At 37.3% G+C, this 19,973-nt stretch overlaps 2 protein-coding genes across 2 annotated transcripts; one reads left to right on the plus strand and one right to left on the minus strand.

Annotated features, from left to right (window-relative positions):
• The first annotated feature begins 604 nt into the window (after nucleotides 1-604).
• Nucleotides 605-2,817, plus strand: LOC110370501 (probable rRNA-processing protein EBP2 homolog). Its single transcript, XM_021326330.3, has 5 exons — nucleotides 605-775; nucleotides 865-1,085; nucleotides 1,382-1,540; nucleotides 1,873-2,020; nucleotides 2,389-2,817. The coding sequence occupies exons 1-5, from the start codon at nucleotides 722-724 to the stop codon at nucleotides 2,764-2,766; spliced, it is 960 nt and encodes a 319-aa protein (XP_021182005.3). The 5' UTR covers nucleotides 605-721; the 3' UTR covers nucleotides 2,767-2,817.
• A 2,369-nt stretch (nucleotides 2,818-5,186) lies between these two features.
• On the minus strand, nucleotides 5,187-12,439 carry LOC110370493 (signal recognition particle subunit SRP72). The gene is made up of 13 exons (XM_064034445.1): nucleotides 12,289-12,439; nucleotides 11,316-11,550; nucleotides 10,646-10,790; nucleotides 10,074-10,264; nucleotides 9,437-9,574; nucleotides 8,976-9,108; nucleotides 8,358-8,537; nucleotides 7,743-7,901; nucleotides 7,012-7,227; nucleotides 6,600-6,697; nucleotides 6,247-6,348; nucleotides 5,778-5,882; nucleotides 5,187-5,349 (listed from the first exon to the last, which is right to left on the minus strand). Exons 1-13 carry the CDS (start codon nucleotides 12,416-12,418, stop codon nucleotides 5,211-5,213), a joined length of 1,971 nt encoding a protein of 656 aa, XP_063890515.1. The 5' UTR covers nucleotides 12,419-12,439; the 3' UTR covers nucleotides 5,187-5,210.
• Nucleotides 12,440-19,973: the final 7,534 nt, after the last annotated feature.

Raw genomic sequence — 19,973 nt, forward strand, 5'->3', positions numbered from 1 at the left:
CGGGATAGTAAGAAAGCTTTGTCGCGGCCGTGGTACAAAGAGAGCTCAAAAAAGAATAGAGATGGGTTTTAGTTAGTAAAGTCTGACGCTCCCTTCCATTTTCACGCCTTCACACCGTAAGGGGTCATTCGATGATTCTTCACTTCGCTCTATCCAGGACATCTTCCTCTTTGAGTTCGCTAATTTTCATATCTTTATTTACGACACTCAACCACCGCAGTTTCAAAGGGGCCACCTAGACGGTCTATTAAAAATCATTACGCAAGTAGATTAAGCATTTTAAGCATTTTTCATCAAAAATTCCAAAAATAAAAAATACAAATGAGATAAAAAAGCCGGTGACATTGTTATCCGAATGTCCTGAGAGATTTCGAAATCCTTTTTGTTCAGATTTGCAGAAATCTTTATTTTATTGAACCATACCACAGATAATATATGCAGCCCTTTATGGATAAATTAATTATATACTAAAGAAAATATGTTTTTATTAAATAATGTATTTCCTTCATGTCGTCTCAAATTTTTTGTGTGTTTTTTTAGTTCAAGCCTGTAGAAATTTATTTTATTTTTACTAATACTAGTGCAAAAAGCTTAAAAGCTACTTACCACAAAACAGGCTTAATCCCTTGCTGTCAAGTACACGTTTTCGAGTTGAGGTTATGTTGTTGTGGAGTTATTATAAATAATTAATTTCTATTCATATAATTAATAATATTGAACAATGAGTGACTTTGTAGTAAATGACACAGACTCTGAAGTTGATTCTGATGAAGAAGTAAGTATTTAACGTTATATCTAAGTTTGTGTGTTGCTTTTCCACCTGATCGTTTCTAAACTACATTACTCTTGATTTATGTATTTTAGTTGCAAGAAGCGTTTGCCAAAGGCTTGCTAAAGCCTGGTTTGAATGAGGAAATCGAGAGGATTGAGAAGAAGTATGTAAATAACGTGGCAGACTTGAAAGTGAAGTTGAAAGAGTTTCAGTTGAAACTACCATGGGTAGAGTCGCTAGATCTGGTGACGGCTGTGGCGCCGATGGCACCTGACGTAGCGATGCAGATGCAGGAGACAGCGCAGAGACGAAAGTATGTATAACTCTTCTTTATTTCAATATAAATAAACTATTTCATAACATTGCACATGGTGGAACTGTTGTGGTCTTTTTATTTATTTAAATGTTTATTGGTGTCATAGAAGAATATTACTAATAAACATAATGGACATTTAACGTTGCCTGTAATGCTTAAATTACTCTTACCCATAACAACCAAGACTAAGTAGGGACGACTTATCCATAGTTGAAACCACCAACAGCTTTATTATTAATGTAGAACATTCTAACTTTGTATACCCTAACGAGTACCTTTGTAAAACCTTACAGGAATTTAAAAGAGAACAGCAAAGGAAAGGAGGTTTATGACCCAACACAAGATCCAGTACTGAATGAGTTCAAACGTGAGAACCTCTTACACAGACAAGCACAAGCCGCTGTAGTGGAAGGCATCAAGAAGCTGAAAGAACTTGGAATTCCTACAAGAAGGTATTTATTAAATTGTGAACTATTTTAAAACTGATTTAGGTTCAAATCTTCTTGTTTCCATAGAATATTTGAAAAGCCTGTTAAAACTTTGTATATTGTTTTTTATATTCATACATTGAGCATCTATTCATCCATGTGCATATAGATTGGAAGCCATCTGCCACATGGTTTCAAAGGCATATGATAGAACTTCTTGATAAGACAATTCACTATTATTCACTTAATATCCATTTTGTCTTTATATATATATAACTTTATATATATATCATATATAATTTATATGTATTTATATTTATTAACAACATTTAAGTTATTTTTGTTATGTTTTTCAGACCGGATGACTACTTTGCTGAGATGGCCAAGTCTGATGATCACATGCAAAAGGTTCGCAAGAACTTGATGGCTAAACAGGCTGCACAGGCTCGCACAGAGAAAGTTAGACAGCTTAGAGATCAGAAGAAGATTGCTAAGAGAGTCCAGGTAAAGATATTAATTATTTATTTGTAAGTATTGAAAAAGGAACTATTTAAATGGAGATATTTAAGACCCTCTCAAGTTGTTGCAGCGAAAAGTTAAATAGCAATTTAAAACCTCAGGCTACTGAATTTACTGTTCATCTCTGATATATTATGTTAATTCAGTTTGCCAAATCTTTGTGCTACCATTACATTAGATACTTATGGTGTGCATCGATTTATTGTACATATTTTTCTTAACACCGATCTGGTAGTAGTGAAGGGTGGGCGTTTTGGGGGCTATCTTATGTAAATTCCTGATGTTCAAAGAGTGCTGTCTTGCAGCCAAGTTTGAATAAATGATTTTATTTATTTACTAAATTATTCTTTCAGACCGACGCCAGATTAAAACAAGCAGCAGAGAAAAAGGAAATGTTGGAACAACTAAAACGTGTGCGTAAAGGCAAGTCTTCAGACTTAGGATTCCTAGACGACAACAACAAAGGTAGCAAAGGGAATAATAAAGGAAAAGACGGCAAAGGACCGCAAAACAAGGTTAATAAACGACGGGCTATGAAAGACAAGAAATTTGGTTTTGGCGGCAAAAAGAAAGGCTCCAAATTGAACACGAGGGAGTCTTCAAATAATTTTGACGGCTTCAACGGCGCCTCACAGAAAAAGCCTAATAATTTCAAAACGAAATCCTTTAAAGTCAACAGCAAGAAGAACCAGAGACCCGGTAAATCTAAAAGGAAGAATAATAAGAGATAAGAATTAATTTAGGTTTAATGTTCTAGAATAAATATTTTTTGGTATAATAAGGATTGTTGTTTTATTTATTGGGTGGATGAACGGTTGACATTTTGCTAGGATAGCTTATTTATGCATATCTCTAATATACCGCAATAAGAAAGGCATTCCTTACTGAAACTGGGCTTTCTACTACATACAGTCATGGTCAACTAATTAAAGACACCCCCCGACTCGAAGTGAAATAAATAGTTATGGTACTGACATGAGCTAAAGCACGGTATAAAATGTAATGTTATTATTATTAAAACAAACCTTACATTATGTTCTTTAAATTGAGGACAAAAAATATTTACTTTCTTTAATACTTTAGACATAACGCTCTATGGGAACTGAACACTAACTTTTGTAGCGGATACCTGGCTGGTCAGCTAATTAAAGACAGTAAAAAGCTAAGTTAAGGAAAAAAAACGACAGATAAAAATAGTCGCCATACTTTTTTTTTAAAGTGAGTAAAATATTTATGAGAACTCAAATTAGGTAATAATGTAGGTTTCCTTCATTAAAATTTCTCATTTTAGTCCAATCAATACGACTAAAACAAATATTTTGGTAAGTAAAATGTTTCAGGCTTTTTTGAATAAAGTTTTGTCATGCGGATTCATTCATACCACTTGGACTGTAATAAGGACATGGTAATAAATTTATTATTAAAGATGCCTTGTTAATGGCACTAAAAAAGTAAAGGTTTGAAAACAACTGAAAACCGACGCCAAGGAAAACTTGTCCGCAAACAGACTTTACAGTGGTGTTATAATAAAATAGTGAATCATTTACATGATTCGGTACTGGTTTTTTTTGGAAGCTTTCTGATGATAAAAGGACAACAGACGTGTCTGCAGAACTTTTAGACTACAACCGGGTCGGGAAAAGCTGTAGGGCATGGGGATCTGAAGATGTTACTTTTGGGAAAGCACCGCGTGTCCATACTGTAGTTGGCGTTTTCTATCATAGGTGAAAGTTGCTCCGACAAGTATTAAAAAATATTTTTTTATTTGATAAAACAAAGAAATTTGATAAATTCTAAAAAAAATTATTTTAGTTACCTCCAAAACATGTGATGGAACCAAGGTACACCAAGAAAGTTCTCAAAAGTAGGAGGCGAAAATGTTATAGTGTTTGGCTGCTCGCCACTGTTTAGTGTAAGACCTTTCAGAGAGGTATTATTAAACATAGGCGAATTCAAGTACTATAATATTTCAGAAATAAGCATCTTGTTATAACCTTAGCATAATTTACCGGTCATTAGGACTTTCCAAATTAGAAAAGTTCTGAAAAACACTGCAAGAGTAGTAAAAATGATTCTTTGATCGGGCAACTTATGACGGTTTTGGTTTGGCCTATTGCAAATCCAATGAAACTAAAACTAGTAATAGGCGAGAAGTACCATGGCAATAAGTCGTACATGGAACATCGATCAAATTTTACACAGAATTTAATTAAGCATGGAAGAAAATTCCCTTAGCGACTTCTACAAAACTGACCGCTTGCTCGTTCAGGGATGTCGTACTGTTATTGAGGTAAAAGGAAATAAACCAAATATTAATACTTATTGGAATGTTTAATTATAGAGTAAGGAATGTTGTTGTAGAAAGGTAACTCCAATAATATTAATAATTTGTATTTCTTCCTCTGAGCAAATGGAGTGTCTTTAATTAGATGGCCAGGCTTCGTTATGGATCATATCGCCCGGGATTCGGATAAAGCGAAAAAAAACTAGGGGCGGGGGATTATTAAATATAGTCATTAGTTTTAACATTTCACAATGCCTTCTTAAATATTTTAAAATAGAAAAGAAAGTTCCCACGGCAATGTAAAAAAAGAAATACAGATGAAATGCCCCGGTAAGTTAAGATTCCAACAGTGTCTTTAATTACGTGTCCATGACTGTATGTAAAGGGAATGTACCTAGTTTATCAGTTAAATCAAGAAGCTCTGTGCCTGATTCAGACATAGTAGGAAGTTAATACATATATAGGCTCTGCACCCAGGCATCATCCTCCAAGCCTTTTTTCCAACTATGTTGGGGTCGGCTTCCAGTCTAACCGGATGTAGCTGAGTACCAGTGCTTTACAAGGAGCAACTGCCCTATCTGAACCCCTCAACCCAGTTACCCAGGCAACCCAATACCCCTTGGTTCTTGGTTGGTAGGCTCTGCACCCAGGCCTTTGCAGTTATACATAGCGGTAAACGCGTATCTTTATTTATTTATTTAGTATTAAGGCACATAAACATCATAAACACAAAACTTTTACAAGTATCTTATTTTTGCCATGGATCCCGAGGTTGCTTAATCTAGCACTCTACATCCCTAGTAGTCCTAAAATAAAATTCTCTGTTTTTTAGAGGATTTTAGGGTTCTATTAAATAAGAAACTACTCTCAGATGTATAAAAGTGTATATTTCTACCACTTGCGTCCCTTGCCCTTCTTCTTTTGCTGTTGTTTGCGCGACCACGCGCTGTCGGTCTGCTTGTCGACGCGCGGGCTCTTGGCGCCGGTGGCTGCCGTCGCTGTCGGCGTCGGCTGCTGTTTGCTCATGTCGCTGGAAATGGAGGAATCAATTAATTTCACATACCCAAATAGGAACGGGCAGAGTAGTCTTTATATTATAGAATATATAGAATTTAACTACTCGTCTCTACTACCCGCTCAGTAGTATAGAAATGTATGTTTGTATTGAAAGATATTTCATAATATTGAAGGCTTTCATTCAATAAAGCCAGCTATTTTCTAGAATATGTAGCTCAGGTCCTCTGTCTATATATTACTAATATTCTATCTTTTTCAGAAAGGATTCAATATAACTAAGTAGCTAGAGGACCCATGATTCTTCAGTGAGATTCTGTAATACAGATCTATTACTACTCTCAGTAGCTTGAACATTCTTTTTTTGTTATTATTCAGTAGCTCATTAGCTGGTTCAAACAAATTCTTCATAATGTATAGTCTAGAGTATGTTAGTGTACGTACTACTGATCAGTGGCAGTGGTGGACATGCCCTGGCTGCCCTTGATGACATCACGCCTCACGCCGCGACGCTTGCGGTACGCGGTACGCTCGTACTTTGGCAACCATCTGCAAAAAAATATAACGTTACGAATTAGCAATATTTCTAACTACTTCGTACTAACTATTTTATGAAATCGTAGCTAAAAATGAGTTAAAGTAGGCCCCCCGCACTGGGCAGCCTACACAACGCGCCTGATTGCACGGCAGCCAGAGCAGGTGGAGGCATATCTATGTGGCTGCCATCGTCAAGTGTCCGCGCACTAGTTGTAGCAGCATTTCCGGGGTAATACGTGCTTCCACGTCCATATCGCTCGACGGAAGGATCTAGATTAGTTGTTGATTGGCTGTTATAGCTGGCTGTGTAAATATTCTGACTGACGCAGCCTGGCTACCTAGTGCGCGGGGGGCCGTAATCGTAAATGGTTGTTACCTTTCTGGGTCCGGAGTCTTGGAGAGGTCGGCATTGGGGGGAAGCTTGGTCTTGCGCTTACGCTTCTGTTTCTTCTTACCGAGGAGTTCTGAACCAGGTGTTCTACAAGAATAAGAAAATATAAATTGCTTTTTATTTTAAACACACTAATATTGTAAAGGCGAAAGTTGGTGGGTGTGTTTTGTATGTTTGTTACTTCTTCCCGCACAATCGACTGAAAGGATTTTGTAGAAACTTGGCAGTAAAATATTTTATACACCAAAATAAAATATAATAATTTTGATCCGGGTGCGGAAGTTGTTCCTTTAGAAACCAAGTTTTTCAAGCAATAGTAAAAATATAGCAATAGTTACCCGGGCGATTGTTCTTGTTTGCTCTGTACAGTTTTCTTGACAACTTTAGCTCCCATCATCCATTTTGACGATTCTAGGGCGTCTATGTCGATCTTGGTCTGAAAAAGAAAATAATGCATTACAATATGTACAAGATAAGTCAGTCGTGCTGATTTTATGTATTTGGAAATTGTTGTGAATGTGATGCTAGATTATGCTTGCATTCTTTTTGATTTTGTCCATATTTTGATGAATAGTCTATATTAAGCAGGATGTGTAGATTTATAAGTATTGTACTTTATTATTTGTTCTTCTTATTAAAAAAAAAGACATAGTGGGTAACGAAAAGTGGATATTTTGGTGACTGTTTTTCGTATATTTTACTTTCATACATTTTCTACATTAGCTTAAATATCAGAACAGTAATACCAACCTCTAACTCATGCAACGGCGGCAGATTAGCAGCTAACTGTTTAGCCCTCGCAGGATCATGCTGCGCTAGCGCCTTCACGAGTCGCGCGAGGCTCCTGTTGTCAGTAGGAGCCGCGCGTGCCACCGCCTCGTGCGCGCGGGCCGCTTCTTGTGGAGCGTTAGCACGAGCGTGGACGGAGGCTGCTGCCCGCCATACGCTTATTAGGGACGCGAAACGCTGGAGGATAGAGGAGTTGTGTTTAGTTATAAAGCTTATAAAAGGTGTCGGTCGCATATGTTGTTAGAATGCTTTCACGCATGTTGAGAACACCACTTTAGCCTGGGGACTAATGGAGCAGCGAGCCCAAATGCAGTGAGCCAGAATAGTAACTACGTCATCGTCTGCCGTACTGAACACACACTTGCGTTATTTATTATGTTTAATTCGGTACATTCCTACTATAGTCATACTTAGTTTATACGATGTATTATTATATTATTCACAAAGAAATTATCGGAGCCTTCATCCTACTAACTAACACTAGTAAGATAATAACACATTCCAATTTAAACTTGGAAGTTTTTCGCTCGATTTTTTTACACAACATTTTCAGAGCCTAATAAACCTGTCCAAACCGAATAGACAATCCACAAGCCTGAAAGCACTGACTAACAATTGTTTTAGTCGTTGAACAACTTTTATTTTAATAAAGAAATTTAAAAAAAGCTTCAATAAAACTCAAATGCACCAACCTCATCATTATCATAATGCTTATAAACATCGGTAAACAGCTGCGAGGCCTTCTCATACTCGTTGTCGGCACACAGCAACGTGCACAGAACTCCGATCACTCCCGGACGGTACTTGTACTCGCTTTCTTCTAGAAGTTTCACCGCACCTTTTCTATCACCCTGTAAAATAATTGAGGGAAAATAAATACAGATTTCAGATAAAATTTAATTAATTTCACAATAGGCGTGACGATAGGAAAAATTCTAATTAGTCCGCATTTTAGATTGGCAAAAAATGGGCACTTATTTATTATTAAAAAAATATATATATTTACTAAGATATAACGAAACTAAGATTGAGAGTGGGGGCTTGTGACGTCACGTCTATGTAAAATTTGTACTTAGAAGTGACGTAACACAAAATGTAATCGTGTTGCATCTTCGTTTTTATTTGTTTTTGAGAGAAAAGAAAATAACGTATAAATTATTTTAGGGGTATCTAAAAGAAGAACTAATTACTTTTTGCATTCACCATGTCTTTTTTATGTCAGTTCAGTCTACAGTTTTTTTTTTCTTGTCCTCATATGGGCACATTACATAATATTTACTGTACTCATACGAGTACAGTGTCCTCACCTGAGCCAGCAACACCTGTGCGGCCGCTAGTGTCAAGTCTCCGCCTTGCTTGAGCAGCAAGCTGACGGCTTGATTTCTCTTGCCATCCTTCATAAGACTGGAAGCTTCAACTAACGCTGCCCGACGTTCCTTGCCGAATTCCCGGACTAGTTTCACGCAGCATTGCTTGCAGAAATCGGGCTGGAAACATGGTAAAACGTAAATTAATATTAATATTATACTTCCATATATAATGTCACCAGCAAGCATCCCTGTGCCTAGTGCAGTGACCATGGGCAAATGTCTCCCAAGTCGGGGAAGCTTGCAATTCAGCAGTGTGATATTTTTTGTTCGTGATGATTATGGTACCTATACAAACTGATTCTAGCATGTTTGAGTAGGTCTCGGAAGGATAAAAGTGAGATTGGCTGTCATTTGAACAATTTGTCGGTTGTTACTGGTGATCAGCAGAAAATCAGACAACCATTCTTACCAAGGGGCATCAGATTGCCCGAGTTACCAGGTTGAGGAATTCAGATAGGCATTCACTCCATATTAAACTGTTACTCAGCTGCATTTATAAAGTTTAGAAACCGATCCCAACATATTAAAAATACTACACAACACACACTTCTTCACCTGGTTAGAATAAATAGCGAGTATAGCTTGGTTGCAGGTGATGGCGGCACGTTGGCGGGAGTTGAGCTTGTGTTCCAGCCCGTCAGCTGTGGCTGCCTTCATGCGCTTGCGGGATTCAAACACGTTCGTGTCTCTGGAATGTGGTGATGATGATATTATGAAATGATAGAGGGGATTAAATAACATTTTAAAGTATTTTAAACTAAACTACATAGTGAAAATCGTCCTGTATTGTTATCCAATTGGTCTGGTAATTTGAGATTTATTAAAATTTTTGCATAAATTGTTTTAAAGCATTTTTAACTTATCAGTTGCAATTGGGAATAAGTGACAGTCACTGGTAATGGAATAGCATTACTGAAACTCTAGTATTTTTTATGTTAACATGAAAGGTTTATATTCGAACAAAAAAGGTAATATATAACTTATTAAATTATTGTGAAAAATAAAAAGGGTTAAACCTGTTAATAACAACGATATTGTTGCTAGCAATAGCGACGAGCGCCTGATCGCTGGGCTTGTCCTTCAGCACATTTTGGTAAATTGTTGCTGCTTCTTTCTCCTTGCCCATCTGTTGTAGACAATATGCTTGCTGCACCCTGTAAAAAAAAACATAATTATAAATATGAAAATGTATATAGCATATGTAAATTATAATTTTTAGAATATTCGGTCTATTCGTCGAAAAAGTTAAGACAACTTACTGTAAAAAGTTTCTTTACTTACTTTATAAGTAAGTAAGTTGTATAAGTTATATTATAGTAATAAGTTTGTGTAAGTTGCAAATCTGACTAGATTCTAGTTGGAAGTTGAAAACACTTCCATTACCATTTGCTTAGTTGCTAGGGGATGCCACTCAACAATTGAGTATTTAGGCAATTTTGAGGTTTGTGTTAGTGGCTATACAATAAAGCCTCTTTACCTGATGATAGCAGCTTCCTCCTTCGCCTCCTCCTCAGTGCCACCGTCCTCCAACACACTCTCACTGCAAGAAGCCTCAGCTCTCTTCAGCGCTTCGTTGTACTTGCCGCGCATGGCTAAAGTACTGCCAGAATTGTATGCTAACAATGTCAGTCACTCTATTTAAGCCTAATGTACCTGATAATAGCAGCTTCCTCCTTCGCCTCCTCCTCAGTACCACCATCCTCCAGCACACTCTCACTGCAAGAAGACTCTGCTCTCTTTAGCACTGGGAGCGCTTCATTGTACTTGCCGCGCATGGCTAAAGTGCTGCCAGCGTTGTAGGCCAGCTCATAGGTGTTCTCGTCGAATTGGGGTAGGTCTGATGACTGGAATTTAAAATTAGCTTATTATTTTAAATGGCTAAACTGGTCTTGAATGAAACACTGCTGGAAACGAGGTAAAAACATTTTTTTCCGCTTATGGTATCACAGACAGAAAAACAGGCACACGTAGCAGTCAGACTTATCATCACACCTTTTTTCGCGGGGTAGGTAAAAAATTTCAAAGATGCAGACAATCTAACTATTCATACAGGTGTTTTGCGTAATTTTAAGGCCATTTATTTTATGTGCATATTGTAAATCCAAATGAAAGTGTGAAATAAGGAATGTGGCATGTAGGTTCCAAAATTTGATTCTGTCCCTTAGTCCTTTCTCACAAAAGTCAATAATAGAGACAATCATAATTTATTTGCTATATAAACTTACAGGGTTAAGTGCACCAAGGTTAGCCACAACAGCAGACATGTTTGCCTTTCTCTCATCTTCATACTCATCTGTGGTATTCTTCACAATGTCTCGGTACAAGTTGTAGCAGTCTTGGTACTGCTCTAGGCGGTATAAGATTTGAGCCCTGGAAGATAAAAGCGTGATTTTTATTATTATGTAAATACTAGCTGGTGAACGCGACTTCGTCTGCGCAGGTTTAGTATTTCGAGCAATATGTTTACAAATTGTAGCCTATGTGTTATTCTGATGTATAAGCTATATTATTGTAAAGTTTCATTAAAATCCATTCAGTAGTTTTTGCGTGAAAGAGTAACAAACATCCATACATACAAACTTTCGCGTTTATAATATTAGTAGGATAACAATGATTTTAACACTTTCTTTTGTTAATTACTCTTTCACAATTATGATCATAGTAGCGTTTGCCAGCTCATTCACCAGCTTCCCAAGTGGACTGCTTCCCAGATGTGGATAAAAGGTCTGTGTGTTTTTGTGATGTGCAGTATTAAACAAACTTTTGCTATAACAATATTAGTCTGATCAAATCAATTTTGATAAAAATTTCTAGGGGAATAGTGAAGAAACTCAGGACTAAGAGATTTTATAACTGATTTGTTCAGCTTTAACATGTTCAATAAATTCAAATTACCTTAATTCTTTCAAAGCTGGTGTCAGCTCAGGAGCATTATCAACAGTTTGCAACGCATCCTTGGGGCAGTTGAGACGGTACTGAGCGTACGCTTTTTCAAAGTGCAGGTCGGACGCCAGCGCAGCATTCTTAGTGTTGCAGAGAACTGCTAAGGCTTCTTTAAAGTTGTGCAGCTGGATCAGGCACACAATCTTGCAGTGAAATGCCTTCTGCTCGTGCGGAGCTATTTGAAGGACTGAAATAGTAGAAAGTTTGGCAGTGAATTAAGATGTACACTTAATGAATAAGGGTGTTGTATTTTCTTTGTAGTATTATTTTTTCATGTAATGACATAATATTGCATTAAGTAAATAAGGAATTGAGAATATATGGCATAATTAAGTTGTAAGACTACTGTATAAAAATTGATTTCTTTCCATTTCTATGTAATTTTAAGTTGAGAATGAAACTGTGTTCCTTTACACACATGTTGAATTATAGTCAATAGATCAGCCTGGGAGTGCATTCAGAAAACATGATGATAATATAACATATGGGATATTATCACAAAGTTATAATCAATGTCATCAAACCTGTTTGCAGGTCACCTGTTACTATGGCAAAGGAAAAAATAACAGTTGGCTGCTGAAGCCCAAATTACAAACAAAAAAACAAACATTTGAACATTACTTGAAAGTTAGTAAAATAGTTACCTAATGAATATTAAGTAACTTTATAACATGATAAGGAACTAATGGGTGGGTATTATTATGTGCTGTTTATAAACATTATGTTGTAAAGTACCGTTGTATCTGACTAGAGGATGAATATTACAGCTTGTATTAAGACGATTTTAATAGAATTGATAAGAAATATAAAGCAAATCGAACGATAAATAAGAAAGTAGCATTCGAAAGTGTGGTTATCTCTATTAGTCATTTATTAATGAACTGTCGCATATTTTGGGAAAATATTTCGTGTATTCACTTCTTACCTTTTCCCGTAGCTTTTAAAGCTCTATCATAGTCACCGCTTTGGCAGAATTTATTTAATTCTACATAAGCCTGAATAAGATTATTCTCCTTGTTGGCTGACATTTTTGACAACTGACTACAACTTGGCATGTCAAACGTCAAAACGTCACTGCTTTTCTGCGATCCGTTTTATGCAATTTGAGAAAATATGATCAACAGAAATAATAAAATCTGAAAATGATTAAACCGACTTCAAAAATATTCTCACTTCAAATCTTCTCCTAAGTCTGAAATATATTGCGCCGGAAACCGCATCAAAAACGGTTCAGCCGAACGAGAGATAATTGCGCCCAAACACATGTCAAACTGAGAATCTTCTTTTTTTAAAGTCGGTTAAAAACCGTATCTTTTTTTTAAATCCATTTGACGCTACATAATTATGTGGATGATGCAGTGTTACGCATGCCACACGGGGCAGCTAGTTCTTGAAGTTGTGTCCTTGCCCCTAAGGAAAATATTTTGACGAACCAGAAAAACCACCAGTCTCGATATTGTTGTTATGTATTAAGGCCTACTGAAATATTTATCCAAATTGAATCAGTTGTCCCCCGTTTAAATAACTGTGTGAGACTTGTGGTAATTTCTGTCAGTATATACCTAGTCAGTTATAGGACAGGTCATGGGATGGGATAAGTTGTCGCAATAGTGTTCTAGGCATTGTAACAACATTATTCGTGTATATAATTTATGTGTTTGTTTGTTATCGATGTACCAAGCTGTTTTAATACTTTTATGATAAAGTATTTTGTTGGTCCTGGACTTTCCTGGATGTTTAAATTGTGTTTAAAACTTTGTCAAAAACACACAAAGTTTAAAACACATAAACGTCTTCAACGAACAAAGCGATGACAAAGTAAATTCGGCCAAGAGTTTTATTCAAAAGTATAAAAAGAATGTAAAGGAAGCATTGTGCAAGTTGGGGCGCTTACGTCGCGGCGTCGTGTGTCGAACTCATCAAAGTTAGACTTGACTAGACCAGCCAGTTTGTTGCTAGTTTTTGAACGTCGAAAAATTGAAAATTGTTGCACTACAAGTTCTAGAAATGTAGGTCATGGCGTGTTGGGTATGGGGATGCCATTGCAACGATTAGCTATCGTCTATCGTCTTCATGTCTAGGCTAAAGTGTTTTGCAAATTAGGTACACGAACCGCTATCCTAGTCAGGGCCGTCGACTGACTCATCAATTTAGTAGGTACACCTACTTATTGTTTACTGTGAGAGGCCATGAACAGGAAATCCCAGTTGAAGTTGTGGGCCTTCATTTCTGCGGGGCCAGTGGCCAGTGTCTACTATACCCAGAGGATAACTAATCTTCACGCCTTGCTGACTGTTTGAGGTAGTCTGTATTTGTGCGGTAGTAAATACACAGCTCATCCAAAGTGACTTACAGTCTACACGACGTCGACGTTTGCAAACGAAAACGAGCCCGACTAATTTTCAGCTGCAAAACAAGAACAAACATTCAAATTGGATAATCCGTATTTACTTATTTAACTTCCAAACCCCCTAATGACACCATCACACCATGTCCCCGGTCACAGGCCAAATTCAAACACGACCAAAATTATCATCCGTTACACGTTCCTAATTAATCACCCCAAACAAAAACAGTAAAGTTTAACATAATAACGGCATCAATGTCGCAGTCTCGCAGTGGGGATGTCGCAAGACAAACAACGTTAAAGTAACATCTATTGTCGCGGCGTCGGACGACCAACTCGACTTTTAATCGCATTACTAGAAGTTGGCGCGAACTTCAGCGGGAAGTTTCGTATTGCTATCCGGACGGAGTCGGCGCGATTGCGGTTTCTAAAGTAATTTCTATTAGGTGGAAGCTAGTAATGTTTAATCTAGCCGTCTTTAGTGGTTAATGGTGCATTGGTATTTTGTAATTTTTGGACTTGATTAGGTTCACGCACATCTGTGTAGAGTTTATTCAGTAAAAAAAAGAAACAGCCTTAATAACCGTTTTGAATATCTTTGCTTTCATACTTCGAAATATAAATATAGATTGATGCCGTTGAGGCCTGGGGCCCGATTCTCCAAGTTAATAATGTCAAAATCGAATAGAAATCGAATCGCAATATGATCGCAATAGCAGTTTTAACCATATCGGGCATTCTGCTACTAATAACAGACCAATCGTATTCGATTGACATTTGATTGGTGTGCGATTGGTCTGCTATTTTGATGATTTTGGTCTATACGGTAGTTTGCTGTACAATTATTTTGCAATCGTAGATCATTTGCAGACAAAATGATTCATTATTGAATGACATAAAAGGATAAAAACGTTTATTTAAAAAAAAAATTGCGGAATGCCACATACCTACGCTTCAATCGTAATCGAGTCGGGATTGGATCTCAGTCGAATCGAGTCGAACGTGAATCGTATGTCGCTTAAGTAAAATTAGGAGAATCGGGCCCTTGGCTGTAAAACATATTGTTGATTTTAATTGGTAAAATTTTCCCTTATACACAAAGAGAACGGCCAGGCCACCTCACACCGCATGATTATGTGACAGACAATGTAATTTTCCCTGTCCATTACCATGGACCTGCCCACACCACTTTATTTTAAAACTCTCACGAAAAATCCATAACCTTCCACGTGGAGCTTCACTTACAAAATTACTCCACGCATACTCTTGTTGAATTAAATCGTTTCAAGGTGGGAGGGGGCCGTATTTTATCGAAGCCCGCTGATAAATTGCGCGAAATTCAATTTAAACGGGTAATGTTTGTGTCCGTATTACTACGTCACTTGGCGGCGGCCTATAAACTCTGCCGGTCCACTGAACAGTTGAAATATTGTGCCTTCAGGTACCTTCTCCATAAAAATATTGGAGTTAGTGCACAGGGTCGTGGGAGTATGTCGTAAAATCTGTTAGAGTAATAGGCGGGAGTTTTTGAGACTGTTGAATGGTTTGGGACAGCTGGGCTTCGACTTGGTTGTTTTTGGTACATAGGTTACAACTACGGAGTAAAACTAGAGGTATTCCAAAACAACTGTCACACCTTCCCACAGAATAGAAGATAGGAATGAAATGAAGTGATAACAATATTTTTTGTCCGGGTGCGTGGAATAGGTCCTCTGGATCCCTACGCGAAATAAACCGCGGGAAACAACAAATAAAAATTATGCAGGGCCGGATTAGGCAGCATTTCTATATTCGGATTTAAATGAAATGGGTAGGCTGTCTCTTAAAAATAAAGATTAGTTTTAAAAGCAAAAACTTTATTTTGTGTACGTACTTTAGCTATTCAAATTACCCATCATTTACTATACGAGTGTCCCCCTGATAATCTAGTGGATTAATGTACAAAGTTGTGGTCTAGTTCGGCTTAAATTTCTTCATGACGGCTATTACGGTTTATTTATGTTCTCATAAAAATTGCAACCAAGGGACCAATGTAGCACAACTGTCAACCAACTTTACATGTAATTTATCAATATAAATTCCTCGTTGTACGGACTAATTTTCGTGCAATACGCAAAGGGATAACAGATTAGAAAATTCAGTTAGTCTTAAAAAAGGTTGACCCATTTGTTACCACGCGGGACACTTTTTTTCCTGACAAATTGCCTGAAAGTAATTTTAAGCCCAAGACCAGTTATTTATGTACATTACTTTAGCTTTATGTACGTTCAGCACCGTGTTCATATTCATTTGTGCGGTTCTTTGATCCTCTGATCCACTGTTTTATATTAGCGAATACAAATAAGGAGGTGGTGCGTGTAGATATGTACCTATACGCGTAGCGTTTAATATGATAATAACTATGATTTAATGAATATTCATATTCTAGTTAGAATTAGCTAAACGTTGGCCTTCACTTGTTATTATTCGGAATATCCCAACTAGTATTTACAATTAGGCATTATTTCCTGAGTAGGCGAAATAATTAATCTTATTGTCGTACCCTTACTGCGGCACCTGGCGCAAAACCCAGCCAGAAGGCAAGCCAGCCTGTAGCCAACCTCATTCTAACAACAGTAGGTATAGTAACGCCACAGCTGAGGTGACATCGCGTGGGTGGACCACATTCAAATGAAGGGTACTTTTAAGACGTACAACTGTTACTGTTACAGCCTTTTTGTCGTCCCACTGCTGGGCACAGGCCTCCTCTCGCACGGAGAAGGATTGAGCATTAATCACCACGCTTGCTCAATGCGGGTTGGTGATTTCAGACTAAATAAGTCCAGGTTTCCTCAAGATGTTTTCCTTCACCTTTTTATCAGCCATTGGTGTCCAAGATATACTTAGAAAGTACATACAAACTTAGAAAAGTTGCATTGGTACTTGCCTGACCTGGAATCGAACCCACACCCTCAAACTCGAGAGGTTGGTTCTTTACCCACTAGGCCACCACGACGTACAACTTAGGTATGACCTTGTTTCCATCACTGCCAGAATCAAGATTAGCGCCATTATCACTATCATGGAAAAATTGAATTGAAATATTCCTCTAGTCACTTTCAATATGTGGTGTTCTTTTTCTTAATTTTCAGCGATTTCATTAAAAAAATTGCCTCTCTCTTCTAAGTTAACCATAAAAAAACTACTGCCATCCTCACATGAAATTTTCAAATTCACGTTCCCAACTTCACCAAGCATTTTCCTCTCAAGTGTAGTATTTAATTTCACTTGAACGACAATTCCCGTCTCATTACAGTAAACGAAACGACATCCGATGCATGTGGATGATGATTTGACGCAAATTGGACAGGTGTCAGGAATGCCTGCCGGCTCGGAGACGAGGCTGCGATCCTTAGATTCTACTCGTCGTTAGTAGTATACTAGACTTAACGAGTTTGGTTCTCGAGGTGGTTTAGGGTTGGCCCCTGAAAAAGTTGAATTTTTCTATTTTTTTGGAGTTATATCCCTTAAATACCTGGAACCTATAAGCAAATCAGTAAAACTACGTTTTTTGTGGCCAGATAATTTGACTGCTATCAAAATCACATATTAGTTTTCCAACTTCATTGGCCACGACCGTGGAACGATCAGTGTTGTCTGTTGATTTGGAAAGTTACTGGATTCGGAAATGCTACTGGTTGCTGGAGGCCGTTCTTTTATAAATGGGCACACCATACCAGATATAACTAATTCTTACGTCTCATAGCTAACTGCGATTGTATACTTTGAAGCACTCTTAATTAACATATACTTAACCTCCACACTTGATTATGAAAATTCACCAAAGGTAAAGTTATCTTCAGAGGCTGCTGCAAAATTTCCCTAAAAAATATGTTTTAATTTGGCTAACCCTATCGAGAATGGGATGTCAGTAAACCACCTCAGAGTAGAGTCGACAACGATCGTTCGCTATTGCCTAATAAAGGCCCGGTCGTATGAGATTTCAATTTGGCGGCTCAACTGGGCTTCATTTTGCGAAGCACGACACGTTTCGAATATTATTAATGGGGTGGAAAGAGAACGAATACGGAGCGTTAGATAAATTTCGTGTTAACAGAAACGCTTAGTAATGGCAGCTTTACCGCTTGAATAATAGTGTCCATCAGTGATTCTCAAGGACTGAATTCTGATTTTCGAATAAGCAATTCTGTTATGCATCAGCCGTTTGGACCGTTTATAAGCTTGTGTGATAAATTAAGAAATCTTGGTTAAACCAACTGTTTAGGAGATATTTGCGAGAATTTAGGTATCTTTCGTAAACACAGTTCAAACAGCCAAATGAATCAATATGCAAAGTACCCAGATTTATAAATCTTCTTATCGAGTCTGAAACGAACTGCTATGAAGCTAAGATAAAGTACCTATTGCTAGGATTTTGATTTAGGTACACTATTTCAATTTCGTCTATTTTTATCAGCTGACTTTAGACCCTCCATAAATCTTCATATATTAGAAAAAGTTTAATCAATTTTATTTTATTACCGTGAAAATGGCAAATAGCTGTAAAAGCGCTGATAAAAATAGAAACTGCAAAATAATACTAACATTAAGAAGAGGCCAACGGTCAACAATAGGGAAAGGTTTGACTGAGGATCATGATCACCGTTTTAATAGATGTATGACGTTACACTTATTACCTAGGTAATACCACGTTATGTACCACGTATATTATACCACGTTCACTTATTACTTGAGTAAATATATTAGGTAATGCTTATTACCACGTAGAACTGATTGCTGATCGTAGTCCCGAACGCAGAAATGCCTTCGACGATACACCTGCCTGCCCCTTCGACAATCAATTAAAACTTCTCCATTTTCAAATCCCAAAACCAAATGATTCAAGAAATCATGTATTCATACAAACCAGCTCAATGAACATAGTAGTTCGAAGACAACGCCATTGTCTCGCGTTCACACAATCCGTCGCTGAAGTAGGTAATACATCAAAACGCGACGCGTCACGGCTCCAGCCCGCGGATTCTAATCAGCAGGAGATAATGAATCTGTAGTCTGCAGTGTGAGGCGTGATGTAATTTATGTACTTGGATTTTGTATTTCACCTTTAAAGCTAAGTGAAGGACTTTGGCTTTTTAAAATAGAAGGAAATAAAGAAAGACGACGGTATGTGCATTGACAATGAACCTATAGAAATCAAAGGATCAACGATTTCAAACAGATGTTTTTGCAAACTCGACGCAAAACTTCTGGAACATCCGAATAGCGCATTAAAACACAAAATCCTCATTGAAATCGAGCCTAACAGTTCAATTATAGGAATCGGCTCTGCGCGAGGTTCCTGATCGCCTACATCTAGATTTGATTCCTTCTAACTAGACATCACAATCCGTTTACCGCATCCGACTATTGAAAAGTTTTCTACAATGTGCGCAAATTTTAAAGCACCTTAATTTTTTTCAGATATAGTACGACATTATTCCCAAGGAGTTTCCGTGAAACACGATTCATTTAATGAAGCATAAAACAGCCTTTGACTTTCCCACAGAAAATTTCCTCAGAGCAGCAGTGAAACAAATGACTGTCTTCAAGTAAAAAGACGGTAAAAATAAAAATAAAGCAATACACAGCGGACTGTATAATCCGTATGCAATTTTTCTACGTCTACTGTGGAGGCGGCCCCGTGGGTTAATTTGGCCGATATCGGTGGTGCGCGGTGCACGCCGTTCAGCGGGCGATCGCACGGAAAATTGGTCTCCTTCGCCATTTGATTATGTACCAAGATCCCGTGCGAGAATTCAGACGATTTCCCGTGAAAAATAATTTGGACAATATGAGAGTCAGGTGGGGAATTTTTTAAAAGCTGTTTTTCGAATCGCAATTCTGTTTTATAGAAATACTGAATCGTCGTTGCGATCGTTTAATGAATTAATTTGAAAAAAAAATATAGCACTTGGAACTACAACCGTCATCATAAGTAATTAAAATATACACAGCTAGGTACTTTATTTTAAACGAACAACGTCAAAATAAATCTAAACGGTTTTTACAACATTTGATGATTTGTTGGAAAATTGTGGAGACAGTACCTATATCTACAATAATAGGTATACCTACCAATGAAAAACATTTTCCTCAAAATTAATTAATTTGTCCCAAAAACCACAACACAACTTAAAACACATTCAAATACCTACTATATTAATCGATCATTTTTTAAATATTTGCTCTCACTAAAAGCGCTGATAAATCCAATAGAGCACATA

This window comes from Helicoverpa armigera, chromosome 4 (assembly GCF_030705265.1).
Source record: "Helicoverpa armigera isolate CAAS_96S chromosome 4, ASM3070526v1, whole genome shotgun sequence".
In the NCBI taxonomy this organism is placed as follows: domain Eukaryota; kingdom Metazoa; phylum Arthropoda; class Insecta; order Lepidoptera; family Noctuidae; genus Helicoverpa; species Helicoverpa armigera.

Coding starts and splice junctions, on each gene's coding strand:
- LOC110370501 (XM_021326330.3), top strand. CDS start 722: ATGAGTGACTTTGTAGTAAATGACACAGACTCTGAAGTTGATTCTGAT. Junction 1,086..1,381: donor GAGACAGCGCAGAGACGAAA/GTATGTATAACT, acceptor AAAACCTTACAG/GAATTTAAAAGAGAACAGCA. Junction 1,541..1,872: donor CTTGGAATTCCTACAAGAAG/GTATTTATTAAA, acceptor TATGTTTTTCAG/ACCGGATGACTACTTTGCTG.
- LOC110370493 (XM_064034445.1), bottom strand. CDS start 12,418: ATGCCAAGTTGTAGTCAGTTGTCAAAAATGTCAGCCAACAAGGAGAAT. Junction 9,575..10,073: donor GAGGAAGCTGCTATTATCAG/GTACATTAGGCT, acceptor TTTTTTTTACAG/GGTGCAGCAAGCATATTGTC. Junction 7,902..8,357: donor CACAGGTGTTGCTGGCTCAG/GTGAGGACACTG, acceptor ATTATTTTACAG/GGTGATAGAAAAGGTGCGGT.